We start from the raw sequence: 26,363 nt of genomic DNA, 5'->3' as shown, positions 1-26,363 counted from the left end.
ACTATTAGATCCCCTTTCTATGAGCTGATACCTCCCAGGGCTCCCAGGATAGTTCAGTTTTTTGTTTTGGAAGGGAGTTGAAGGAGTTCTGTCACTGTCTTAACTTCCATGTCTCTGTGCAGGAGGCTGATGAAAAGAACGTATGTTGTCTCCCTGTAAATTGCTTCTCAAAAAGAAAAATTGTCATGCCTGTGTCCTGAAAATAGTCTAGACTGAGTCAAGTCTCAAGGAATCAGGGTTACTCTTGGGAAGTAACCATTCCTCACTGGCCAGTGAAGTGTGTCAAGTATTCTACCAAGTAATCTTCTCTAAAAGAAAGATTTGCAGATTTCCATTTATTTTATTATTGAACATTTCTTTTTTTATTGTCCCTTGTAACTCACCGGTGTGTTTATGTCCTGTAACAGTGGTGGCAAGTTTTCTACACTACTTCAGAATTTAGGACCTGAAAATGCAGTAACTCTGCTGGTGTTTGCTGTGACGGAACATAAAATCCTCATCCACTCATTGCGACCTTCTGTCCTCACGAGTGTGACAGAGGCATTGGTCTCTGTAAGTACCAGCTTTTAGTCATACACCTGTAAAAGGAATAAAAGAATGCATCTCAGATAAAATCTAAAATTAATAGTAGTACTGTTAGGCTTAAAGGCTACTTAAAAATAAGAATTAAAGATCACTAGAGAGAAAAATTACTGTTGCTGATGATATCCTGTGAAGACAGAAGAGAGTAACAGTTGCTTATTTTTGGTGTGTAAATATTGTAAATACGTTTTTGATTATCACAGCGCACTAAAGAGTTCCTGATTTTCCCAACTAGCACTGCATCTGTTCCTGTGGAATTTTAAATGCATGATTTTCCCTGCCTGTCACCACTAAGCACTGTTTGCTGCCTCTGCTATGTTGAGTCTGTGATTCTGAAGAGCTTTTTCCTGTGGAATTTTAGAGAAATTAGTGCAGTTTTTAATTAATAATCTACATCTAGATTTTCAGTAATAACTATCTGCCATGTTAAATAATTTTGGAGTTAGTGAAGTGTGGTTTGTTCTTGCACAGACTGTGTTGCACATGTTTAACCTGTGTTTTTGTCTCTGCATGTTTTCCAAGATGATATTTCCCTTCCATTGGCCTTGCCCATATATTCCTCTCTGTCCCTTGGCACTGGCAGATGTGTTGAGTGCCCCGTGCCCATTCATAGTGGGAATTGATTCCAGATACTTTGATCTCTATGACCCCCCACCTGATGTCAGCTGTGTTGACCTGGATACCAACACAATTTCTCAGTAAGTATTTATCAACAATTTTTCTTCCCTGTTAATTTTTTTTGCTTCCTATTTTCAGAGGCAAAACCTGGCTTTTTGGCAAAACTTGGAGGGGTATTTCTTTTAATTTTTCTTTTATTTTCTTTTCCTTCTGTCCATGCCAGTTTAAGTAATTAGAGCTCAAAACATGGCATGAGTGGTGGTTGCTAGTGCAATGACAGGTGTTTAATACCATTAATCTATCTCTGGTGAGTTGTAACTGGATTGATTTCAGTGCTGATGAGTGTGGCAGTATAATCATCAGCCTGAAATACAGGGCATTGGTTGGATGGCTCTGATCAGATCTCCACACAGTAAATCAAATTTGACTTTGTTAGTTGGTTTGCAATCCTTTTCAGTCCAGTTTTAATGGAGTGAAACCTCTTTCTCTGGTGGGAGGGAACATCCTCTGAACACATTTGAGTGCATGCTTATACTTATTTTTTTCCCTTTCCAGAACTGGAGACAAGAAAGCTATTGCATGGAAGATCTTACCAAAGAAACCTTGTAAAAATCTGATGAACACTTTAAATACTTTGTATCAGCAACTGGCAGAATGTGAGTGGGAAAGAACATAGTAAGATTTACACCAGGCACAGTGTGCCACAAAAACAGATAAATGTAGCTAATTAAATGTGTTCCAAAGTTACCAGTTCCACTAAACATTTATTTTTACAGAATGGGAAAATCTGTGCTGTAAGTCTGGAGATTAGAGAAACTATGTGGGGACTTTTGGGACAGAGGAGCCAGGACCTAATAAAGACCTTTTTTTTTCATCTTCAAAGTCTGCTCAAAGTTTGCTGATGTCTTGGCAATTGAAATTGAAATAACTTCAACACTTAAGCTAATAGTACCTCATTTAAAAATTTAAGATGGAAATAACAAGTATTTTGTAAACATTAGGGGTTTAAATGTAAGGCACAATTACTGAACATCTCTAAGTAAAAATTGGTGGTTGATAGAATCCTCAAATATTGCTAAGCAAGGTATACTGCACCTTGATGTGAGAAGCAGAAAAATGGATAAGGGGTGGTTTTAGTGAAATTCATTATAACAAAGCACTTCTTTTTTAAAGGCTTTTTACACATTCCTGGCTATTGAGGTCACAAGAATTTGTGTCCTGATTAGAATGTACAGAAACAGAAGTTTATTGGGATGTGGCGCACAAAGAAGCGTATAGCTGATGAAAATTATCTGATGCTTCAGAATTTTGATATATTTTACTGTGAGGGCTTTTTTAGAAGAAACTCTAAACCTTATATTCTATATGTAAAAATAGAGTGGTAGTGATCTTAAATCTTATTTATTAACCTACTTACAGAGTAGGTTGCTTAAAAATGATATCGAGGTAAAGTTGACTATAATTATATTATGTGGAAAGACAGTGATGAAACCATCCTTTCACTTTCCTGAGACATTATTAGAATGTATCCAAACTCTGGGTCTAGCAGTGAAGTCTTAGCTAGAGTTCTGATAGCTTTAAAATGTTGATGTAAGTGCATAATTAAAGAATACAGGTTTTGCTAGATCTTAAAAAAAACCCACCAGCTTTTTGTCTGTAGCAGCATTTTGCAGTGCTGTGTTTTAATGGCTCCACTTTGCCTCTAAGTGGTGTTTTTCTGTGTATATAGGTACTTAATGTGCACTGTCCACTTTTTGAGAGCACTTTGAAATGAAAGGCACAATCAAAAAAAATACATCCCATCTATGTGTTTGTCCTGAAAGTATGTTTCTTTAGTCAGCTCTTGTCTGAATTTTCACATGGTTTTACAAAAACTTCCTTTGAGGGCTTTTTAAAGCTCTGTCCACACTGGTTCTCTGTTGCTGTAGTAACATGTGCTGACAAGACCAGTACATCTTTCTTTTGGTGTTATCCCCAGATACATGAGGTACAGAAGGTCAAGCTGAATCCATTGTCATATGTCATGATTGAATCTCTGTATATTTTAATCTATTCCAAATGTAATGGAGTTCAGTAATCACTGAATCTAGGAAGATAAACAAAGTATTTTTGACCAATATTGAGGGGGGAAAAAAGTAAAACCGTATAATGTTGTTTTGTTCACAGTGCAACAGCGACCAAGAGAAGATGCATTCATGGAATTGGCAATGAATGATTATGATTTTAATTCTGGGAAGAAATTGCATCTCTTAGATTTGGAGATCCAGGAAGCATTTCTCTGTTTCATGGCTTCAATCCTAAAAGGTTACAGGTCTTATCTCAGGCCAATAACAGAGGCACCCTCCGAAACAGCCACAGATGCAAGTTCTCTGTTTGAACTACAAGGTGAAAAGTTATAAACTTGTTTTGTTTGTATTAATTTACTATTTTTAATTCTCTTTTATCTACAGAATAAAAACATTTGCGTGTTAGTGTTGCAAATTATGGGGGAAATATAAATGCAGACAAATTTGCACAGTAGTGGCAAAGATTGCAGAGAGCTTTTTGCACATAAGTAGAACCTACACTGAGTTCTGGTGAGGGCTTTTCCGTTCTAGGCATTCTGACAATGCTGCTGATTGCACTTTGCAGGGTTCCTCAAAAGCAGAGACCGTTCCCATCAGAAGTTCTACACCCTGATGACCAAAACTCAGATGTTCATTCGCTTCATTGAGGAATGTTCTTTTGTCAGTGACAAGGATGCCAGCCTTGCCTTCTTTGATGACTGTGTGGATAAAGTAAGCAAGTCTTGGTGTGCATACGGTGTTGAACTTCTGGTGTTGTCCACCTTATCTGATAATGTACTACCAGAATGTATTTGAAATGCAAGTTTGTTTTTCCTTTTATTTTCCTATTTTCTCATCATCATAGCCTTCCATTTTCCTTTTTTGTGGGGCTTCATTCCATTTTTTGCTTCAGATTTCTGAATGTAAGTAAAACATCGGGAGAACAAATTAGAGGTCCTAATTTTCACATGTGTGTAAATTTCTGTAATACTGGCCTGTTGTAAGAAGTGCAAGAAGGAGGACTGAACCGAAACCCAGAATCTTACATTCCTATTTCTATGAATATGATAAGAAATTCCACACCTAGTTGTCACTGGCTACCTGTACCAGTATATTCTGGGACACTGCTGTTTAAGCAGGGTGCAGTTGTCTGGGATTTCCTGGAAAGTAGGTCACCTGCTGTTTGTTCCATGGGAATTAATATTGAAGGCCGATAACTGCTGTTTACAGTTCCTATTTGTGGCTCGTTTTCCCGTGGAAGTGCAGATGAGCTAAAAGGAGCTGTTTTGAGAAGAAATCTGAAAACAGTGAAGTTTGAGAGAAATATAAAAGGATCGTATAATGATATTTAATGCTCTTTATAGCTTTTGCTAGTCTCAATATTTTAGTAGTAGCAGTTTTCAAAACTCTGCTTCCCAGTTCTATAGCATGACTTGCAGGTATTCATGTGTTGTAAATCGAGTTAATTACAAACATTTTTGTAATGTTGAGTCAGTCCTACAGCTCTGTTAGAAACCCTTCAATGTGTAGTGCTTGCTTTGCCATGTGCCAGTTTGTGCATGAAACAGGAGCTCTCCTACTCAGAAAGAGACCCCAGTGACTGAACTGCTGAGCAGCACTTGGTTTCCTTTGTGCTGCAGTTTAGTTCTCTGGCTGATGTTAAATAGGATGTTTATTCAGAATGCAATGACTGTGTAAGTGTCGAATTCTATCTGTTGCATTTCATTTTATAGAATGGTTTATGAGGGTGCTGAAGTTGATGCCATAAGCTAAAGTTATCTTGTCTGGGAACTCAGACATCTCTTTAAAAAAGTCATGCTTAGATTGCTGATGTCACTGTGAGACTGCACATAATCTGTGGAGCTGTTGGAGCTTTCACCTTTTCGGAAAGGTTAAGTAGCCATTTATACAGCTGAAACAGAGACTTGTCTGTTCTAGTGCCAGGTATTTTGCTGCTTGATGCCCTGGACAGCTTCTTTCCACTATAAAAAATGCTCATGACAGTTCGGTGAGACTAAATTTTCCAGAATGCACTTACACTTCTCCAACTTCCATTCCTGGCGGGAGGATTTTATTCAAGCTTATTATTGGGACAGCTGCTTCTGTGCCAGGGATAACTATGGGCAAACTGAGGCACTGGCACTGCTATGTTTTCAGGATTTGCCATGGCTTTAGAATTGCTTGTGAAACTGGATATTCACTGACATGAGGGAGCAGGTTCCCGTGTAGGATTTCTTTGAACAATTATATATTTGCCTCATCTTTTCTTTCCTGCTTCTCCTTCCTGATTTCTCTTTATTTCTGATACTGTTCTTACCAGTCACATGCAAAGTCAATATATTGAAGTATACCAAGGACTGCTGTACCAACTAGAGCTGTAGCCAAGACCAGATATCAAAATTGAATTGTTCCAATAAAGCCAATATTTATATTTTAATCTTTTATAAGGTGAACCAGTACCTGACAGGATATGTGTGAAAGAGTGATGTCATGAGTTGAAAGGTGCTTTCTTATGGGTAGTTATAGACTACTGGCTTGAGACAAATTTTATGTACTGTGAAATTAGTTATCTATAAAATATCAACTTAGCCCAGCCTTGAATAATTTGTAAGAGTAGTTTAAGCTGTAGAGTAATCTCTTCTATGTTATTTGGTCCTAGACAGCAGCAGCAGATTGTAATTGATTACCCATTTTGTCAACTGAAAGATACAGTGTAGTTGTCTCACAAGTTTTCATTTTTCCAGGAGTTCAAAAATTACCTCAATTCGACACACATTTAAGCTACTGGCTTTATTATATTTCACTGGTAAAACTTATAGCTGTGGGGTTTTTACATCCTTAGAAGTATTTAAATTGCAAGTAAGGTTTCGTTTACTGCTGCTTCTCAGGAGCCATATGTTCTTGCTACTTGGCTGGTTCAATTTGCTAGTGCTTTCCATCTGTCTCATGCAGCAAAATGTGTAATTAAGGACACCTCTTTGTATGTTTATCAAACTTTAAATATTCAAGAATTTTACTGAAACTACTTGATATATTTGCACCTCACTGAAGGGAGAGAACTGTTTTATGCAGTCTTTTTATACATTAACTCTCTGTCGCCAAACTCTTAATGCATGAAAAACATGCATTCTTGGGTTCCACAGGTTGTTATTCCTTTCCTTGAAGTATTCTGCCATTTGGCTGTCATTTGGTTGCCACTTAAACCATTTAAGTAATTTAAATTAGAAAAACAAAGCTGTGCTTGTCCCTCTTTAACTTCAGTAAGATCACACATTTACATTCCATTCTCTTGGAGTGCATGTGTATTTCTGCAGTCTCTGCAAACTATCAAGACATTAAGTGCTGTGTAAGTCACTGCAATTGTAGATGGTGCTGGTAGTACCTTCTGTATGCACCAGACAGTTTGATAAAGCTTGGTATTGTTTTCAGTGATTAAAAGAGGGGGAAATAGCTCTTATTTTTATATTTAAAAATAAATTTCAAGCTACTGCTGCAGTTGGAAGCATAGTTCTAGAAATGGTTGTGTTCAGAAGGATTAATCTCTTCATACTACTTAAAATATTTACCTGAAAACAGACAGTTCAGACTATACCATTAAACACTGATTATTGGATTGGGGTAAAGTTCACAAAACCAATGCAACACTTATTATTGTCATTACAACTTGGCAAGGTGTCCTGTCCTTGCTTTTAAGATGCTGTTCTTTGATGCTGATGCAGACTTTGTCCTGTTGATCATACAGCTGTAAACAGAAAACACAATGCCCCTGGTAACTACTTTTCCTTTTAACTTCCTTCTCCAGGTAGATATGGACAAAACTGGGGAAACACGACTTATAGAGCTGGATGAGTCCTACAAGAGTGAGCACACAGTTTTCATAACACCACCTGAGATCCCTCATCTGCCAAATGGGGAAGAGCACCCTCTACAATACAGGTAGCTTAAGGACACAACAGGATGCCAGCCAAAATCCTAACAGCTGCCCTTGTAGAGTTTAATTTCTAGGTTCTTGTGAGAGTCAGGAAGTACAGATTTTTCCTGTCCCTTCATGTTGCTCAAGTAAAATGTGTGTGTAAAATGGCTGTCGTGACAGTTCTTTTGAAGCTTTAATTTTGTGTGTGTAAACAGAAGCAATAATACTTAATAAAGCTTGCAGTGATCATATTACATTGTGCTGGCTATTGTCACCTTTTAAGCTTAAAGTTGAAATTAATGGACCCTGTCTGTTGTCCTCTGCTATTACTGATAACGATACAAACTGCAGATATTCTTTGGAAAGAGAGTACATATAAAGAATCACTGAAAACTAGTGTTACTAATTTAGTAATTATGTCAGATGAGTTTGTTGGTTTCTTCATTAATTCTGAGAAATATTTTTATTTCTAATCTGATTTAATCTTTTAGATTGCTGTTTTTCCTATTGATTTTCATAAACCTCAGTCATGTGATGCTCACTGGGGACTAAGCCACACAGATTATTTTTTTATTAAATAGAATCAATACTAATGCATTTGACACATTAATTAAAGAAAATGCTATGACAGTAAATACATTTATCAATTTAAGTTGCTTACCCTGAATAACAGGTTAAGAGACTGTTTGTGCAGGCATGTGAAACCATGCTGAGGGATTAGTGAGCCACTTTGTCACTGGTGTCTTTAAAGGTTTGCTTTTGTGTTTATTTCCTGGGAAGCCTCTGGTGCAGGTGTGTAGCTGATTTCCTTTGCCATTATGTGATGCATTTGCTTTGGAGCTGACTTACAGGACTGACATTTCTCTTACAGCTATAATGGATTTCCAGTATTAAAACTAGAATTGTTTGAACGGCCTGAAGGATTTCTCACAGCACCAAATAACAAACTGTCCTCAAAAGCCAGTAGCCCCAACAGCCCATCACCAATGTTCAGAAGAACTAAACAGGTACTTGCAGGTTATTCTTGGAGTGTGAGGTGCTTTGGAAGGGGACAGCTTGAGTTTGACTGTAAAGCAGTCTGATGGTTCTTCAGTTCTTCACTGACCTTGTCACTGTGTTAATTGTTCTCTGGATGTGCTTCTTGCCTGCACCGTATGCTACAAGGGCCCCTGTACAGGTTGTTACTTGCTGTGCTGTCCCTGTCCCTTCCCCTTTCTTCACACTCTTCTCCATGAGTTTTCCAAATCCTCTTCTTGATTGCTTTTAACTGCCCAGGGCTTTGAGGGACTCCAAAGTGATAGAGATTTAAAGAAATGCAAGGTTTTAGCACTGGAATATTGCACAGTGACTGTTTTTGGTGTAACTCTCACTGCTTTTATATTTCTTCCCACTTTACTATATTGTTAATATTACTGTTGCAGTTTACATGGATATGATGGTACATGTTCAGTTTTTAACATGTAGCTTTGTGTGATGTAGATGCAAACACACACAAATAATCTCCATGTTTCTTTCCAGGAAATTAAATCTGCCCACAAAATTGCTAAGAAGTACTCCTCCATCCCCCAGATGTGGTCCAGGTGTTTGCTCCGTCACTGCTACGGCCTTTGGTTCATCTGCCTCCCTGCCTATGTGAAAGTCTGCCACTCCAAAGTCAGGGCTCTGAGAACTGCCTATGATGTGCTACAGAAAATGCACACCAAAAAAATAGATCCACCTGATGAGGTAAAATAACCCCAAATTCCTGAAGGAGTGCATGGGTTTGAGGTGTTGGGAGCTCAGGGCTCACTGGTGTGTGTTTGCAGGTGTGCTACAGAGTCCTCATGCAGCTGTGTGGGCAGTATGGGCAGCCTGTGCTGGCAGTCAGGGTGCTCTTTGAAATGCAGAAGGCTGGCATCGACCCCAATGCCATCACCTATGGCTACTACAACAAGGTGAGTATGTTTTAGAGAGTAGGGGGGGGACAAAAATTCATTTTTGTCCAGGCAAATAGAAGGGAGAAAAGTAACAAAGCAGTTCAGGTGTGATTCTGTAATTTCATGTAAGTTGAAGTAACACAAGACAGAATCATTTTGTGGGTTTTGGTTTTGTAGGTTTAGAAATCTACTGTATTGCTGCCAGTGTAACTCAGTTTGAAATTTTAACAGTTTTCACACCCGACTCTTCCTGAAGATGACTTTACTTGATTTTGATATTTCCAAAATAGGCTGTTTTGGAAAGCACCTGGCCTTCAAGCAATCGAGGTGGCTATTTCCTCTGGATGAAAATACGAAATGTTGTCTTAGGAATAGCACAGTTTAAAAAAGCATTGAAAAAGCTACCAGCAAGCACTGCACATACGTCTGTTCCTGGTAGAGTATTCACATCCTACTGGTTTTTTATGTTCACGCTGATGAGAAAATTCTTTGAAAAATCTTTCTTTTGTGATTTTGATAAAACTGTTTTAGAAGAAGAAAAAACAGTAGTTACTGCATAATTTTTGAAAAGCAGTATCTTTTATTGCCTTTGAATCTGAAATACTCTGCTATTCATTTGTTGTATCAGCTATTCACAAGACAAGTGGAGACAAAATATGAACCTGAAATTTGTGATAATTATCCTAGTTCATCCAATAACCAGTCTTATAACTGGCAGAAACTTTTGTCCAGCCTTGCTTTATTTTATTTGCCCCTTTTTTTTTTGATGCTAGCTAAGAGGCAACTAGAACTAGTCCTTGAGTTTGCAGTACTGATTGCAGGTTCTGCATACCCACCTGCACTGATCGTGTTTATTTTTATCTAGAATATAAGTAAAACATGTGAGGCTGTAAATTATGGGGTTTCTTTCTTTTTCTTTTCAGTAAAGACTTACATAATGTGAACATCAAATGGTCATATGGCCATGCCTGTAATTGATATTTTTTTAAAGTACTGATGTTCATGGTACTTAGAACTTCCTGGTAGTAAAGCACGATAGTACATCGTAAAGTAGCAGCAATGTAGTTAGTTTAGTTCATGTGGACCTTGGAAGACCTTTACAACATACTTTTATAAATGTATGTAGGTCATCTGACTCAACTTTCAAAGCCCTTCCCACCAGGGCTGTTCTGTGATTCTAAATGTGTACAAATAAATCTTTGCCCTGACAAACAGAACAGATATGATGGCCTTATGGCTAGATGACTTCTCCTAGACCCCAGAGACTCCAGTCCTACTTCTGGCTCTATCATTAACCTTATGGATGACCTTGAACACTTTTGCTTTATTTCTGCCTGTTCTTCATGAAGCTGAACTTCCTGATAAACCACTTTATTGAAAACCAGCTATGCAAAGCACTGTACAAGAGCAAAATGCTGTTTGCAACTCAGACCATGTAAACTAAGGAAGTGTAATTAGTTCTTAATGAAATAACTGTCACTTATATAATTAATAGTATTTGCTTTTGACATCATCTGATTTTTCAAGATTAGTTTGCATGAAATCTCATAGCTAGAATGTGTGCTGACTCAGGAAATCAAAAAAACTCTCCCATAAATTCCAGATTATTTTCTTACCTTTACCATAGCAGCAAGGTTTTTACCCTGTCTGTAGCTGTTCAGTGCAGCATCTGTAGGGAAAAGAGGGAAAACTTTGAATTATGTTGGACTCTGTTGAGTCTGGAGAGAGACTCTATTAATTACACCTGGTCAGTGTTTTGGCTTGAGAATGACCAGATAAGTGGCTTGAATGTTTGCAGGGGTTTTTGGGATGATGTTGGTTATTTCTATTTTAATCTAATTTTGCAGACAAACTCATGCTTGCTACTGCCTTGTTTCAATTTTTTTACTTTCTAGAGTGAAGCCACGAGAATCACATGCATTACCTCTGAGAAACATATGACACTAAAATGAAACCATGTTTACATGCCTCTTAGAGCTCTTGAAAAGATGTGACATTTTGATCAAATAAACCAGGCAGCAGAATCAAACAGTGCTTTAGTTCAATATTTTAAAAGAAATGTTGCTCATTACCCGTTTAATTTCATCCTCTAAAACATGACTTCAGTGTTTATGCTATAAGAAGCCAATCCTTTTTCTCTTTTTTTTTTTTTTGGTGGTAAAATGTTCACTGTTAATTGGAATGTTCTTGATAAGAGGCCTTTGAATTACTGTTGATATTCAATTTATTCCCCTGAACAATGTCACACTATTAAACACCATAATTGTCTTTATTCTGATGTTGCCCTGCAGTGATAGGGGGACTTTCAGACACTGGCAATAACACATCACTCAAAGAAGAAGCCAAGCAAGGCAAAACTTGTCTTCAAGACATCCAAGAACAAAAGGAGGACAAGAGAGAGAGTGACTCCAGTTCTCGTATGTATCTTGTGAATACAGATATCTGGTTCATTTGGGATAAATAAGGATTTCAGCAAAAGCTAAGTGGGACAGCTGATTCCTCACAGTGAGTGTGTGAGATAATGCCAGTTTATGCCACTGCCTAAAGTTCTTTTTCTAAATGAAATTTTCTGGATGTCTGATGGTTTCACTTTGAAAATTACAGTCTTTTTTTCTCTCCTGTTTCAAATAAGTGATAATGGTAGCATAAAGACTTAATGATAATTATAGCCTAATGTTTTTGTCTTTTGAAAAAATGAAATTGCCTCATAGGCATAATCTACAGAAAAGCCTTTTCTACCAGTCTGGTTTCTTTATAAATCCTGTAAGAGGAGAACAGCTGAAATTATGCAAGTCTGAGAGGTCTAAATTACCCAGCTCCTTGGAATTCTCAAAGTTTGGGAGATGCATCAAAATGGGAAGGCTTTTTTTTTCTTCAGGTTTTGCATCTGCTGCTCTTGATTCCCTCAAGTGCAGTCAAGCAGCATCGGCTTCATGCAAGAACATAGAAGATCAGATTGTGTAGCAAAATTGCTGAAGTACTACAGATTCCCATGTATATTCATGGAAAATACCCTTCTTAGTAAATGTTCCCCTAGTAATATAATTGTTTAAATTTTTCAGTGGGCTTTCTCCTACTATATGAGTTAACTATCCCTTTGTCAAGTAACATAAAAGTCTGAGAAAATATGCAGTTAGGTAAGTTGCTTCAGTGTTTTCGCCACGATCTTCCTTCTAGCACTAATATTTTTTTCTTCAATTTGCTTGAAAAGTTGTCTTATCTGTGATCATAAGAACATATATGTAAGATTACAGACAAGTTATTTAGGTTTAATAAAACTTTTAAGGATGCAGAAAACGTGAATTCTGCCTGATTTATTAATTCTGACATTTGTGGCTCTCTATAATAATATGATGTGCTAAAACATTTTGCAGTTTTGAAAACAACTTGATAATATTAAAGTTGCCTGAAATCCCTTAGAGAAGTAATTCTCTATTTTGGGTACTCACCTGCAATGGAATTTTTATTTCATATCTGAAAGAGTTGAATGTGAATATTCACATTTACTTCATTTCTCCTGTGTAGTCCTGGGGGAAGTGAGATTGATGTGAAGCTGAGCTCTTGCAAAGGCAGGAGAAAATGCTCTTACACCTCTTCTATGCAAGTGAACAAGGATGGTCTTAATCTTCACAACCACCATATATTTTGGAATGATTTTTGGGCTCTGTGTAAAGAAGCTTATGGAACTTCCAGTTCCAAAAGTAATGCTGGGAGTTGAATATCCATAGTGAAAACCTCTGCCCAGGCAGATGTCAGCCGGTGTAGCCTGGGGTGGGTACTACCTGATGTCACTTAATCCTGTGTGAGGTGTCCAGTAGGTAATGGGGACTTGAGATTTAAGGGGAGTTCCTCAGATTCTACAAAGCTCTCTTCTTCTGTCTGCAGTGTCCGAAGTGGAGAGCACAAAAGGGAGTGGGGACTGCCTGCCTAAACTGAATTACCAGAACTCCAGGAATGACAAAGCCACTTCCAGCATCGTGCGGCTCAATGGCACTGTTGACAGTACTGTGGCAGAAGGGAGCAGGGGTGAGTGGAGGGAAAAAATATATATAGTTACTAATGCACTCTAAGTAGTGTTCCTAAGTTCTGTTGTCCACTAAACTTACAGTATTTTATTTCTGTAATAGCAGTGGCTGCTGAAATGTGGGGGAGGGCATTTAGGTTGGAGTCAGCATATGCTGTGTCAGGAAGATGCATGGGAATATTCTGCATTTCCAGATTTTTTCTTGTTTGTTCTATTTTTTTGCTGTAGTTAACATCTGCTTACAAAACACCAAAATCTTGGGTTTTTTCTTATAATCTCCAGCAACTAATTAATTCCTTCAGGATGGACAAGGGGTTTCTATGCAGTGGGATTTAAAAGACACTTTCAGACATTTTCATGCGTCTTTAGTAATTTCAGATCTGGTTATTATAATACTGTCAGCTATGCTTGAAGTATTGTCGTGTACTTCAAAGTCTGCATACAATGGAGATTTCTCTGACAATAATCCCCCTTATTAGCTCTGTTTTTAATTCATTAAGTTAGAAAGTGGTGGGGTTTTTCCATTCCCTGGATACTTGTGCTATGCTTTGCTTTCAAACCTTGTAAAAAGAGGAAAGTAAATACAGCTGAGACTTTTCTTGATGGTGTCTCTCAAAGTGCTCTGGAGGTGTATGATTTTACTCCCTTTTAAGTGTTTTATTGTCTGTCCCTTCCTAAAAGTTATGACCATGGTCAGCTCAACATTTCAGCCTCTAGCAGAACACAGTGAATTCCATCTGTGTTGTAAAATGCTTGAAAGATGAGACAAATTTGCATTCTTTTGTACTTTTGTTTAGTTTACTTGTATAGCAACAAATAAAGCACCTTGTTCCATCTGTTTTTCAGAGAGTTCTGTAGGATTACTGTTTACATCATCTTTTGAGGATGCCAATGAAGCAGAAGTTATAAAAAATAAATCCTTAAGAAGGAGACATAAAAGTGCAGTGGAAGCTGACTTAAGGGAGATTCCGTGGGAAAGCAGGAACCGGAATCTGAGTGGAGATGGCTTAGTGGGACTCATGATAAACAGAATCAACCAGGAAGCAAACCCTGGAGAAATTGTTGAAAAACTGGGAGCTGATGCCAAAATTCTATCTAGTGCATTACAGAAAAGCATACGGCCAAAAACTCTTAATATCAGAACTTCCTCTTTAGGGTCTAAGAGAGAAAGCCTGGAGAAAGAGTCCAGCGATGAAGATGCAGCTTTTGATTGCAGTTTTACAGATAAAACAGAGTCTCCTGTTATCTTTGATCTGGAAGACCTGGATGCAGAACCTGAAACACCTACAGCAGTGAAAACTTCCAGTGAAAAATCAAGAAGGTTGCAAAGAAAGAGCAGCTTTCCGGTAAAGCCAGTTGAAAAGACAGATGTTGAAACTGGATTTGATCCATTGTCTCTGCTGGTTGCTGAGACAGAACAGCAGAAAGAGGATGAGGAGGAGGATGATGATAGAAGTGTTTCTACTCCATCTGCAAGAAGAGACTTAGCTGAAGAGATAGTCATGTACATGAACAACATGAGCAGCCCTTTGTCCAGTCGTGCCCCGAGCATTGAGTTGCAAAAACCCTTTGATGACAGAAATGCTAATAAAAGGAGCCCAACCATTATCCAGCCTTGTAGGAGGTCCAGCCTTCCCCCAAACTCCCCAAGGCCACCCAGTCTTACCAAATCCAAGAGCTACCATGCAAAAAATGAAGAAAGGCCAAGGGACAGGCTTTGGTCTTCCCCAGCTTATTCCCCAAACAGCCCAGCCAAGGAGCAGCCCCAGGACACAACCAGTGCATTGACACTCGTGTCATCACCATCGTTCAACTTGGACACACTGTTAACTCCCAAGTTTGATGTTCTGAAAAGCAGCATGTTCTCTGCTGGAAAAGGGGTTGCAGAGAAAGCAAGCAAGTGGTACTCCAAATTTGCAATGTATGCTGCATCTGCAAAGGTAAATGTTTATTAAGATCCTATCAATTAAGGAAGAACTTCATAAAGGTTTAATTACTGACCCTCATGTGATGAATCCCTTGCATGACCTATGTCATTGTAGACTATGTACATTAAGTTGTTTTAATCATGTTTGATATACCAGAATCCTAATTTTAATGTCCTGAATAAAATTTGTCTAGCTTAGGTTCTGAATATATTTAATGGGAGAACAGAAGTGTCCTGACAGAACAAAGACTGCTCTGGCTTCCCTTTTTAACCTAAAGAAGAAACATTTAAATAAGCAAATACTGGGTTTAAGTCTTTATTGCTTTTATGAGTAAGGGGAAATCTGGTTGTATTGTTTGCCAAAGTAATTTAAAGCTAGTTTTGATCTGAGGTCATTTGTTAGAACGTTCTTTGCTGCTACCAATTCAAATCAAAACTACTTTTGTTCCCACTCCTTGGTAATGAAGAGAGACACTTGCTTTGTCTATCCTAATGTATTCCTACAGCTGCTGATAATTCTTGTAGCAATGGGGTGAAAAAGTTATAGGATTAAAATGGTTATGATTTCACTTAATTATTTTTATTAGGAGAATCTTTAAAAAGGAATCCTGGTGTAGCTGTTTAACCCAGAGTGGGACTTCCCTTGTCTTGCATCAGTTCTGAACACAGGTCTGTGATCTTCCAAGGAGGGAGGGTCATGCCTTGAATTTACTGAGACAAAGAAGGCTTCCCCTTTTTGTCAGAAATATTTTTGCTTTCCTTTCATTTTTTTACTGGAACTTCTTTTCTTCTCTCAGGATCAAAATTCAGACAGAGCAAGTGTTTCATCTCTTGGAGCTCTGGACTCAGAATCTACTTCTCTCACTGATGAAGATGTCTGCAATGATTTTGAAAGTGCTTCTCCTCAGGAGAACACCACATCAGAAATTAAGGGAATTAGCATCAGCAAGACAAGCCTGGAAAGCTCAGCTTCCCATGATAGCTCAGCTAAACAATTTGACCAGTGTGGTAAGAGACAGCTTTTGCATGGTATTCATCACTCTGAACAAAAACATTCTAGTTTGAAAAGTTGTTCTTTCATAATTATCAGCTTAGGATCATCCTAGTCATTAGTCCTTTTTGTGGAAGAAGTAAAGTTCTTTTACTACCTGAAAACTCTTACTCAAATAGGAAACCCTTTGAGTCCTTGAGTATTCATGTAAACACCTTATTTGTGTAAGTTGTACAGCTCCAGAAAACATCTATAGAAACATTGTAATGGTAACTTCATTGGTCCGGTTCTATTTTCTAAAAGTAGTAAAAGTACTTTTTTAAAATCTGTTACAATTTTCTATAAGCCACTGTTGAAGCTGATTATCAGACAGACTTCGTAGGGTTTTTTTCCTAATGTGTGCTGGATAATTGGTCATGACTGTTGTATCAGTTTCTGATGTCATTGTGGGGTACAAACAGCACCTCTTGTCCTTCCCTAGTTTTTGTCCACACAGAAAATGTGGCTATGAATTGCTTAAAATTTGTTTTCAAGCTACCAACTGTTGTTAGCAAAGAAAACTGAACATATGGAAATTGTTTGTTGGTAGCTTTTATTTTTGCCTTGGTTGGTGCTGGGCAGATGGCAGCCTCACACTCCACAGTTCTGAACCAGTGTATCTCATTTGTTGCACCTTCCATCACACATTTTATAACTGCAGTATTGTTTGAGCAGAAAGACAGAGTGCTAAAAATGCATTTTTGGAATAACTAGTACTTTGGGTTTCTTCTGTTAACAGGTTCACTTTCCAAGTTCCCTTTACCTGACAAATCAGAGTTGGTATCTTCCTGCAGCACAAGCAGTACCAGCGTGTTCCAGAACTATGCCATGGAGGTACAGGATGATTTACTGATTTTAATCAATGGACTAGGAGCACATGTCTTTAAATATGAATAATATCTGTATCTCTGGTAAAGCTGAAAGCTTAAAACTAATACACTGAAAGATAGAGATTTCTGTCACAAAGTGGATTTAATTTCAAATCCTGCTCTAGAAAGGTCTTTATTTCAGTCACATCTTTTGGTCCTTAAAGCTTCAGTTCTCAAGAGTTTACTATTGGATGCAATTGAATTCAGGCATCTAAATCTCTTGTGGAGATAAATTTGTTCAAAGTGAAAATACCAAGTCTTAAGCAGCACTGTATGTTTAGAAACACAGAAAAGAGAACTACCTATTTCTTGGTGCAACTTCTAGTAAGATCATTTTTCTTTTCACTGTTAGGCTGGTTTGGGTGGCTCTTCATTATTTTCTTTGCTTTTCTCCCTCCCCTTACCCCCCACCCTGGATTTAGGTTAATGACTGTTCATTTGCATCTTTTTTTCCCATTTCTACAATACTGACAGTCACCACAGAAGTGTGTTTAAGTTCTAATCATAGTTTATGTAGCTGCATAAATAGTCTTGTACTTTTATGCTTGCAGATTACAAATAACGTGTTATTGTTAATAGAAATGTTATTTAATAACTGGCTGGTTTTAATCTGATAAGCAATAACAGGATGAACTTGTATGCAAGGGGGGAGGAATATTCATCAAAGGGCAAAGATTTTGGCTGCAGTTTTAAGTGCTCTGTGAAAGAAAAGTAGCTTTGAGAACATGTTCTAGTGGATTCTGTTCCTGCTCTGTGCAGGTCCTCATCTCGAGCTGTTCTCGGTGTCGGACTTGCGACTGTTTGGTTCATGATGAAGAAATCATGGCAGGCTGGACAGCAGACGATTCAAATCTCAATACCACGTGTCCCTTCTGTGGCAATTTATTTCTGCCTTTTTTAAGCATAGAAATCCGAGATCTGCGGCGGCCTGGGCGGTAATAACAATACTGGAATTTTCCTCAATTTTGAATGCTCGTCATTGGGAAGTGCTTTTTGTTTGGGATTTGGGGTTTTTTTGGGTTTGGTTTTTTTTTTCGGATAATGTTAAGCTTCTGCTTTCCCTGCAGGTATTTTCTGAAGTCCAGCCCTTCTACAGAAAATATGCAGTTCCCATCCCTTTTTTGCAATCAGAGCGGGAAGTCCTGTAACACCACAGGCGCTGTTGGCCTTACTACATCCCTGATGTCTGTCCAAGAGGATATCAATTCAAATAGGTAGATGTGCATTTCCTGCCTAGAAATTCCTCAGCTTCTCCATGGATATGCCTGTATTTTAATCAACTGAAATAAATTTAAATTTTTTGAAGAGGATAAATTGATTTGAGAGAGGATCTCTCTGCTGCCTCTCCCTCATCTCTCAGCTGGCCACATCATGCTTTCTCTGCCTGATATGCACCATTTCATCCCTAATATACAAATTCATGTTGGCATTTGTAATTCTGCAAGTTTTATGAACTCTTTTGAGGACGTTTGTGTTCATCATCAGTGCAAGGGGGAATAAAACTTGCACTGTAACATGAATGAGTGTGGTGGCTGACAAGGCAGAATTCAAACTGTCAGGTCCATTATTTCCAGGTTATTTCTGTCTGTCTGTGTACATGTTGGAGCACTCAGAGTAAAACAAAAAGCTGAGATTCTTTTTTCTTCTTTTTTTCCTCTCCTCTAGCAAATCTAAGCAGCATGACAATGTTTATGCCAGAAGTATCCAGATCCCCTCAGGACGAAGACAAAACACTTCTGGGTCAGAATGTACAAGTCACCCTGTAGCAAGGAGCATCAGTACTTTTGGTCCTTTGGAAGAAGATGAGAAGGAAAACCAGAAGATCAGCCATATCATTCCTACTGGTAGCCTGCCTGCTACTTTGCAAGGACCAACAGTGTGTAGTTTTTCTACCTTAAAAGTCATTTTTTCATGTGTGCCATAGATTAGAGAAATGTGTAACAGCATTAACCTTCCTAAATTACAGTAAATGCTAGGTTGTATTACTTAAACTAATGCTAGTTGCAGCTTTTAGATGTTGGTGTGTCGTAGAGAAGAAAAGCATTTATAAGACCTTGTAAAGACAGTTACATTCATTACATTAGTTACAACTAATGGCATTTTTTCTTTCTTACTGCAGGATTCCTTGGGCCTGGAATGGCGCTTGCCTAGTCCTGATCCTATTACAGTTCCTTACCTCAGTCCTCTTGTGGTATGGAAAGAGCTTGAAAGCTTACTTGAAAATGAAGGGGATCATGCAATAACGGTGGCAGACTTTGTAGATCATCATCCCATTGTGTTCTGGAATTTGGTGTGGTATTTCAGGCGCTTGGACTTGCCCAGCAACTTACCAGGATTAATACTTTCTTCTGAGCACTGCAATAAGAACTCCAAGGTATGGAATCAGATAGGAAACACTCACATAGGAGAAATGGTTGTTTTCCCATATAGGAAATCATTAGATGGTTCAGTAACTCTTAGAAATGTGTCTTGCACTATGCTGAGCCCAGTCCTGAATTGATAAAGAATGTGTCATCTGAAGGAAAATATTCAAAACTCTGGAATGTGTGCTCAGCAGTGCTTGTGGGGGGCCGGTGTTTAGCTCTTACTTGTCACACTGTAATTTGTGATCCTCAGTTTCAAGGAGGATAAGCTTCCAGTTAGTTTTGTTGCTATTTGAGTAGCTAAGCAGTAGAAGGAGGAAGTTTAGATTTTAGGACTGTAGAAAATAGGCAAAACACTCATTTGCCGTGTCACTGGCAATCCCGTTCAGATTTAGCTTTCTGTGGTTTTAATAGCAAAGCTTTTTACCATAAGGCCTAGAGATGTGAAGATATATGTTAAATACAGAACTCCTTTGTCATGACTTCATAATAAAATATCTTTGTGTGCTTTCCGCTGTTCAGATTCCACGGAACTGTATGTCAGAGGACAGTAAATATGTTCTTATTCAGATGCTATGGGACAATATGAAATTGCATCAGGATCCGAGGCAGCCTCTGTATATTTTGTGGAATGCTCAGAGTAAGTTTTGTTTCTTGTGGATTTTGGTGGCATTTTTTAAGAACAATTTTCATTTTGAGCAACTGAAGCATGTATGTTGAGAAAAGATGTCTTTGTGGATAGTTCACACAAGCTACAATACTGATTTTTGATCATACTGCTTTTTGTCTTGCAGGTCAAAATCGCACTCTTTTGTTTGAGAGTGAGTGTTAAGTTTGGTGTTGCTATTCTCAGTTTGGGTGACTTGTTTTGGGGGGGAGGTTGGTTCTGTGCCTAGCAGTAAACTGCTTGAACAATTTTTAGTTTTCCAGCATTTCTGTATCAAATCACTGACTGGCATTGCCAGTGGCGGCTTCTTCTTTGGGAAGGGTGGAATGAAAGGGCAATACATTTCATTGATGCCATTCATCCACTTGGCTCATGTTCTTATTTTTAGAATTTGCTTACTCAGAGTTTTGTTGCTGGTGTTGGATCACACACCTGAAAATAGCTCATGGCCCATTGCATCTGTTGAGTTTTCTTATGTGCTTTTTGTGTTCTACATTGAAAATTTTTTTACTTGATGTTTTGTTCACTACATACATGTCAATATTTTTGGTTTCTGTAGCCTTCCACCTTTTTTTAATAACTCTGTACTTGCTACACAGAGAATCTATTTATTCTTACAGCCTTTCTAATGTTTTTCAGCCCAGAAGTACCCAATGGTCCAGTTATTGCAAAAAGATGATGACTCCTTTAACCAGGAGCTCTTGAGGAGTATGGTGAAAAGCATTAAGATGAATGATGTGTATGGACCAATGAGTCAGATATTGGAGAGGCTCAACAAGTGGCCACATATTAAAAGACAGAGGTAAGACCACCAATGTGCCTAACTGGAGCAGTGTTGGGCAATAATCAGGTTATTTATGTGAATTATATTTTCCTAGTGTGTTTTGTAAAGAAAAAAGCACTGTTTTCCACCAGTGTTCTCAAATTTATCACTCTGGTAAGTTGTTTTTTTTTTCTGGTAACTTTCACAAACTTAGTTTGTCCATTTTTTTTCTTTTTACTTTTTCCCTTTCCCCTCTCCTTTACAGCCACCTCTTTTTCTTACCTCTGAACCATGGGAAGCAGGGAGTGGGGTATATGTGTGTATATTTTGTTGTTTAATGTTGTTTATATATTACTAGGTGTTTTAAAATAAAACCCTACACTTGTTTCTAGGGTGTATGGGTATATTTGGGGTTTATTTTTAAGTCTTCAGTAGAGGACAGAAAAGGACCAAAGAAAGGTTGTCTCATATTTAGGAAGGAGATTTTTTTCCATTAGCAGTGGAATTAGTGAACATTAATTCCTATGAATTTTCATTTCTTGCCTGGATTTACTGATTAATACTAGGATATACAACAGTCTTGTCAACAGCTGGAGCATTGACGAGGTGTTTATTTGCTTGTCTGCCTGCTTTTTCAAGCTAATGTGAAAATGCAGAATAGCAAATTCCTTGCCTGGTTAAATCTGGTGGAATTCGGTTGAGTGCTTAAGTGCATGTTTCTCTCTGCGTGCACTTGGTGCAACTTCCAGGGGACCTACCATGGGTGATGTCCATATATGGGGAATCCAGGGCATTCTCCAGAGCTCAGAAATGACAATATTTTGGAGGTACAATCAGGAATTATATTCAAAATGCATCTTTTTAACAATAAGTTATCTTTAAATGCTTCAATCCTTTTTTTAATAGAGGTTGTTTTGTGGTGGATCAGTGCAGTATGTAAACTGACTGAGCTTCTTACCATTTCAGGAGCCTTTACAGAGAAATACTGTTTCTTTCTCTTGTTGCCCTGGGAAGAGATAACATTGATATAGGTGAGTTCTGTCAACTATTTAAATGAGCACAGATGATGAATTCATGCAAACTTAGTTGTTCAGCTTCCAGAAAAAAAAATTCTCTAGATTAGATATGTGCCACTCTGGTAAGTGCCAAATAAAAAGGACTTTACAGATATTTTCTGCTGATAAATGCAGCTGTCCTGGCATTTGGGTGGTGTTTTTGAGCTCGATATCTAAAGTTGTTTTTTCCCTTCCTGCAGATGCTTTTGACAGAGAGTACAAAATGGCCTATGATCGTCTCACCGCTAATCAAGTGAAGAACACTCATAACTGCGATAGACCACCAAGCACTGGAGTGATGGAATGCAGAAAGATTTTTGGAGAACCATATCTTTAAATATACCTGGCTACAGAGGTGATATCTATGGCGTATCTCTGTGTAAAATAACCACTTCAGTCACAAGGAACATCTCAGTCTTCAGTGCTCAGGAACGTGCGTACGATGGACTGTGGCAGGAGGCCTCGGGAAATTCGGCCTGGCTACGGTTGTGGAGATGGACAGAGGGCAAAATGGGCCAAATATTATTTCCCTGTCCCTTGTCCTTTCTGCAAATCGGTGTGTGGAGAGGCAGGTTCTAAACAAAATCAGTTCTCTGACTTGGGACAACATATTACAGCTCCCTTAAAAAAAAATTAAGTAACAGGTGGACAGAAACAATGCACTGAAACTAATGTGAGCGAAGGAAATTCTTCAGAATCTATTGTTTACATAGAATATTCATGATGTTATGAAGAGCATACAAAATTGTATTATACATATTTTAAATTGTTTATAGTAAGTTGATATTTTTTTAATTTTTTTAAATTACTGGAGTGAATTTTAAATGAACTTGCTGCAGAAGCAATACAGTGCTTATTTTTTTTTGCAGTATACTGCTATTTATAGTAACTTGTCCAGTTACTTTTTGGAGAGTGATTTGTTTTTAAAGCAGAATAGAAAACGTTAACCTTCACCTAGACAGTACTCGAGATCCAGGATTTCTCTCATGCGCACTTGGAAAATGTGTTACCACAGCAATCAGAAGGAAGGTATGGTAAATTTTGCAAAACTCTAATGAACACACTGATGTCTCTGTGAAACACTTCTGTAGAAATCTCTTCTTCCTCTCGTGTTCCCTTCCCTCCCCACTCCCTAGGAAAGGGAAAGCATATTGAAGAGTCCTATGGATTATGTTATGGAATCAGCCCATCTCAGCTGTTGGCATTTGTTAGTGTGGCCTCATTCCAGATGGGACATGGAGCAAATGCCAGTCTGCATTGAGTTCTCCATAAACACACAGTGCTCAGAGTCTCTGTGGTTTTGTTTGAAACACTCTCAGTACAATACCACATAATGCCAATCCAAAGCTTCTAACTCAAGTACATCCAGCAAACTTGCTACAGGGAATTATAGGGAATGTAACTTATTGGGGAATATTGTGCTTAGCTAAATATACTTGGAATGTTCAGTCTGTATTTCACAGTTGTTTGCAAAACAACTTTTTTTTTTCTCTGAAGAAAACTGCTATATGTCCTTGTGGTGGAGTCATGGCTTTTGCCTCATGTTTTCGTGTTCTAGACATATGAAAAATGTTCTGTGCTCTCAGTCACATAGCAACTCCTCACCAGAAGGTAGGCTACAGGGAAAATATCAGAAGTCTTGCATGGAGGTGGGAAAACAGACATCGAACTGTATAAAACACCCTAAACAAATTAAATCATGCTTTAACAGATAGCTTTAAGTAATCTTAATGATTTTCCAATTCTAATTTCTTTTAGTTGTTGCTGTTATAATACTTCCAAATATTCAACTGTTACATTATATTTTGTATTGCAGTCTGCCTACCAGTAGGTGTTTTTAAAACATCTTTAGTTTGCAAATATAATAAATCAGCAATATTTAGTTAGGCAGAAAGGTGATAAACTTTAAAGCTCACATTTACTTTATTAAGTGAAATAGAATGAGCCTTAGAGGCTTAAATGAAAAGTAATGCTGCTATGAAGCTCTGTAACCTCCTCCCAGACCTCTGTAAAGTTGTAAGCAGATGCTGCCCTAAGAAGGAAGAATTTAAAATGTGTAGAGCTGCAGGTATGTGCTAACAATAATTGCAGGATGTAGTCTTGGATACAGCTTCCATCGGGTAATGCCTCTTCTCTAACGTGCTGCTAATTATGTAGCTGACCTTTTTGAAAGTATCCCCCCACCTGAGGTGGAGCTAGCAATGCTACACTTACAACATCTTTCACATTTAATTTATTTTAATGATTTGTGATGCTCTTTTGTACTGCCACACTTGTACAGTATCCCTTGTGCATGAAATGGAGCTCCTTTTCTCACCCAGGTACATGGTAGACATACCCTCTTCATTCCTCCGAACTATTGTGAAGTAAACAGGCTATTTTTGAACACATTCCCTGTAAGTACCCCTTAGTGTGCATCGCTGCTCTGCTCTGTACAGTAGGAATGCTGCATTACCATGGAAATCTTGCCTCCAGTAGTTGCTGTATTTAAGCTCACAGCTGGGTGTGCCATGGGGAGGGTCATGTTCCCAACTCCCTGCAGTTCTGTTTCCCATTTGCTACTGGGGCAGCCACTGTCCTATAGGACCTTCAAGCCATGAAAGGAGAGAGAGCAAGTGCTTTTTCCAGAGCTGCTGTGGGGCATTAGAGGGGCTGAGCTATGACCCAGCTTCTCACTCTGATTCCAGGGTGGCCGAAGCGCCGAGCCCAGTCCCCAGTCCAGGACACGGCGCATGTTAGTGCTGATGTGGGGGCAGCACTGTCACACGTGGCCCTTCCTCCATCTAGTCCCAGCCTCCTTGTAAGGACTTCCAACTGCCTCCAGACTTATAAACCCAATAAGTTTTACTTCTTTCCAATATCCCCCCAGTACTATCAGGTAGTGGATACTGCACTGGGAACAGGATTGTCTGTGCAGCCTTCACACAATCCCTCTGTTCTTGCATCCCCAGCGTGGCACTCCTGAAGCATTGCTGATGTTAATTTGGGTGTGCTTTTAAATTACTATATCATGTAATAGCTCATCAAGTGAAATCATTATACTTAATGAATTGTTTTATAAAGTCTGTTGCAAGTCAGTCCACTGTAGAAATATATAAAAATAGAGTTGGAATAACAACATACTATAAGTGAGAAATTTTCCTCATTCAAGTCATAATGTTCCAAACGTATCCTGAGGTCATAATTTTTAAGTGTCATACGATTCAGTGTTGAAACAGTTTTCAAATCTCCCTGTCCTTTATTAGAAAAGCAATTGGACTATATTTTCCAATATCACAAAGATGAATAAATAAAATATTTGAGACATATTTTCAATTTAAAATTTTGTATGAACTGAATTTGCTCCTTTTGTGTACTAAATAGTGCTTATGTCCAAAACCTTAAATAAAGGTTTTAGATTTGCAGTGCAATATATATTTTGCTTTACTTATGGTTCCACTGGAATAATTATTGGAGATGAAATACTGAAATGTGAATAGAAACTGTGCTGTTTCTCTGACACTGCTGTGTCCCATTTGAGAAGGTTTGCTGTTGGTACAGTTACAGCCTGATGAATTTGACTTCCACTGGCAAATTAAATGATTTGTATCCCAAGAAAGAGAAAATTCCTGCATGTAAAATCTTTGTGTAACAAATGGGAGGTGCAAATAATAATAATAGAGAGGGGTATTTCTGGATATTATCTCACTGGGATTTAAAAATGGTACTTTGTTAGTCTGCAAGCAGCACTTTTTAAATGAATGGTTGTAGATTTGTAAATATGTAATGTTTAAATTTTATTTACCAAAAACCAATATGTTGGATGTTTGCTTTGGTTTGTAGTTCCTTTAAAATATGCAAAGTCGATGTTCCCAATGTTAAGGTTTTTTTCTGTCTCATCCAAAAAAAGAAGTTTTACAGTGAGTCAATAAAAAGCTTAAAATCTTTCTGGTTATTTTCATTACTAGATGGATTAGAGTGACAGAAATGTCTGCAACTCTTAACCATGTTGTGTGCTCCCATGAGGTGTTAACAATAAACCTCTCGGGTTTGTTGTCAGTGGCATTTTTTCATCTTGTCTATGTAGAAGTCAGTGCTAACAAGAGGAACTAGTGCTGGTTAAATAATCTGTAACTGTCAGAGATTAGTGTCAGGATGAAAACAAACTCCCAGCAGTTCAACTCCTTGTAGTATTTGATTCCTGGCTTTAGTTTTGATTAGAGGTGATGTGCTATTCTAACCCCTGAGCCTTTTAGTCTCATTGCAGGAAGAGGTAAACCCAGATGACGTCACACTTGTACTGGTGGCACTTCGCATGAATTTTAGGCACTGCACTGCAAGATCAGGTACAGATTTGAAAGGAGCTCAGTGCAGTTTGAGGGAGTTCATTGCTGAGCTGCAGCCTGTGTGTCCACACAGGGATTTTAAACAGAGCAGTTCCATAAAGGCCCAGCCACATCAGTCTGATTCTCTTCCACTGAAGTAAAAGTCACTCATTTCAGGGAGTTTGAGCAGTTCACTGGGTAATTTAGAGTGTGTTCCTGAAAATTTCCTATAATGAGTAAATATTCTGTGCTGAAAATCAGCTCTTGTAACTTCAGGGGATTGGCCC

General features: G+C 38.2%; 1 protein-coding gene across 7 annotated transcripts in view; it reads left to right on the top strand.

Moving 5' to 3' along the window:
• The window catches only part of DENND4A (DENN domain containing 4A), a 49,221-nt gene extending 23,523 nt beyond the window's left edge, over positions 1-25,698 (top strand). For 6 of the 7 annotated variants that reach the window (XM_032123075.1, XM_032123076.1, XM_032123072.1 and 3 more), the window contains 24 exons: positions 408-552; positions 1,105-1,280; positions 1,756-1,856; positions 3,367-3,585; positions 3,832-3,977; positions 7,048-7,181; positions 8,030-8,165; positions 8,677-8,883; positions 8,964-9,092; positions 9,365-9,509; positions 11,366-11,491; positions 12,960-13,100; positions 13,945-15,038; positions 15,823-16,033; positions 16,795-16,889; positions 17,684-17,859; positions 17,992-18,138; positions 18,590-18,800; positions 19,044-19,298; positions 19,810-19,927; positions 20,082-20,108; positions 20,594-20,756; positions 21,684-21,748; positions 21,973-25,698. In XM_032123075.1, coding sequence (XP_031978966.1) covers positions 408-552; positions 1,105-1,280; positions 1,756-1,856; positions 3,367-3,585; positions 3,832-3,977; positions 7,048-7,181; positions 8,030-8,165; positions 8,677-8,883; positions 8,964-9,092; positions 9,365-9,509; positions 11,366-11,491; positions 12,960-13,100; positions 13,945-15,038; positions 15,823-16,033; positions 16,795-16,889; positions 17,684-17,859; positions 17,992-18,138; positions 18,590-18,800; positions 19,044-19,298; positions 19,810-19,927; positions 20,082-20,108; positions 20,594-20,756; positions 21,684-21,748; positions 21,973-22,109 — 4,504 coding nt within the window. In that variant the 3' untranslated portion in view covers positions 22,110-25,698. The remainder of the gene's footprint in view (positions 1-407; positions 553-1,104; positions 1,281-1,755; positions 1,857-3,366; positions 3,586-3,831; positions 3,978-7,047; positions 7,182-8,029; positions 8,166-8,676; positions 8,884-8,963; positions 9,093-9,364; positions 9,510-11,365; positions 11,492-12,959; positions 13,101-13,944; positions 15,039-15,822; positions 16,034-16,794; positions 16,890-17,683; positions 17,860-17,991; positions 18,139-18,589; positions 18,801-19,043; positions 19,299-19,809; positions 19,928-20,081; positions 20,109-20,593; positions 20,757-21,683; positions 21,749-21,972) is intronic. The other variant, XM_032123077.1, reaches the window with a different exon arrangement.
• Positions 25,699-26,363: the final 665 nt, after the last annotated feature.

The sequence above is a fragment of the Corvus moneduloides genome, chromosome 13, assembly GCF_009650955.1.
Source record: "Corvus moneduloides isolate bCorMon1 chromosome 13, bCorMon1.pri, whole genome shotgun sequence".
In the NCBI taxonomy this organism is placed as follows: domain Eukaryota; kingdom Metazoa; phylum Chordata; class Aves; order Passeriformes; family Corvidae; genus Corvus; species Corvus moneduloides.
The sequence above is the reverse complement of the archived record's forward strand: the minus strand, read 5'-3'. Positions and strand labels throughout refer to the sequence as shown.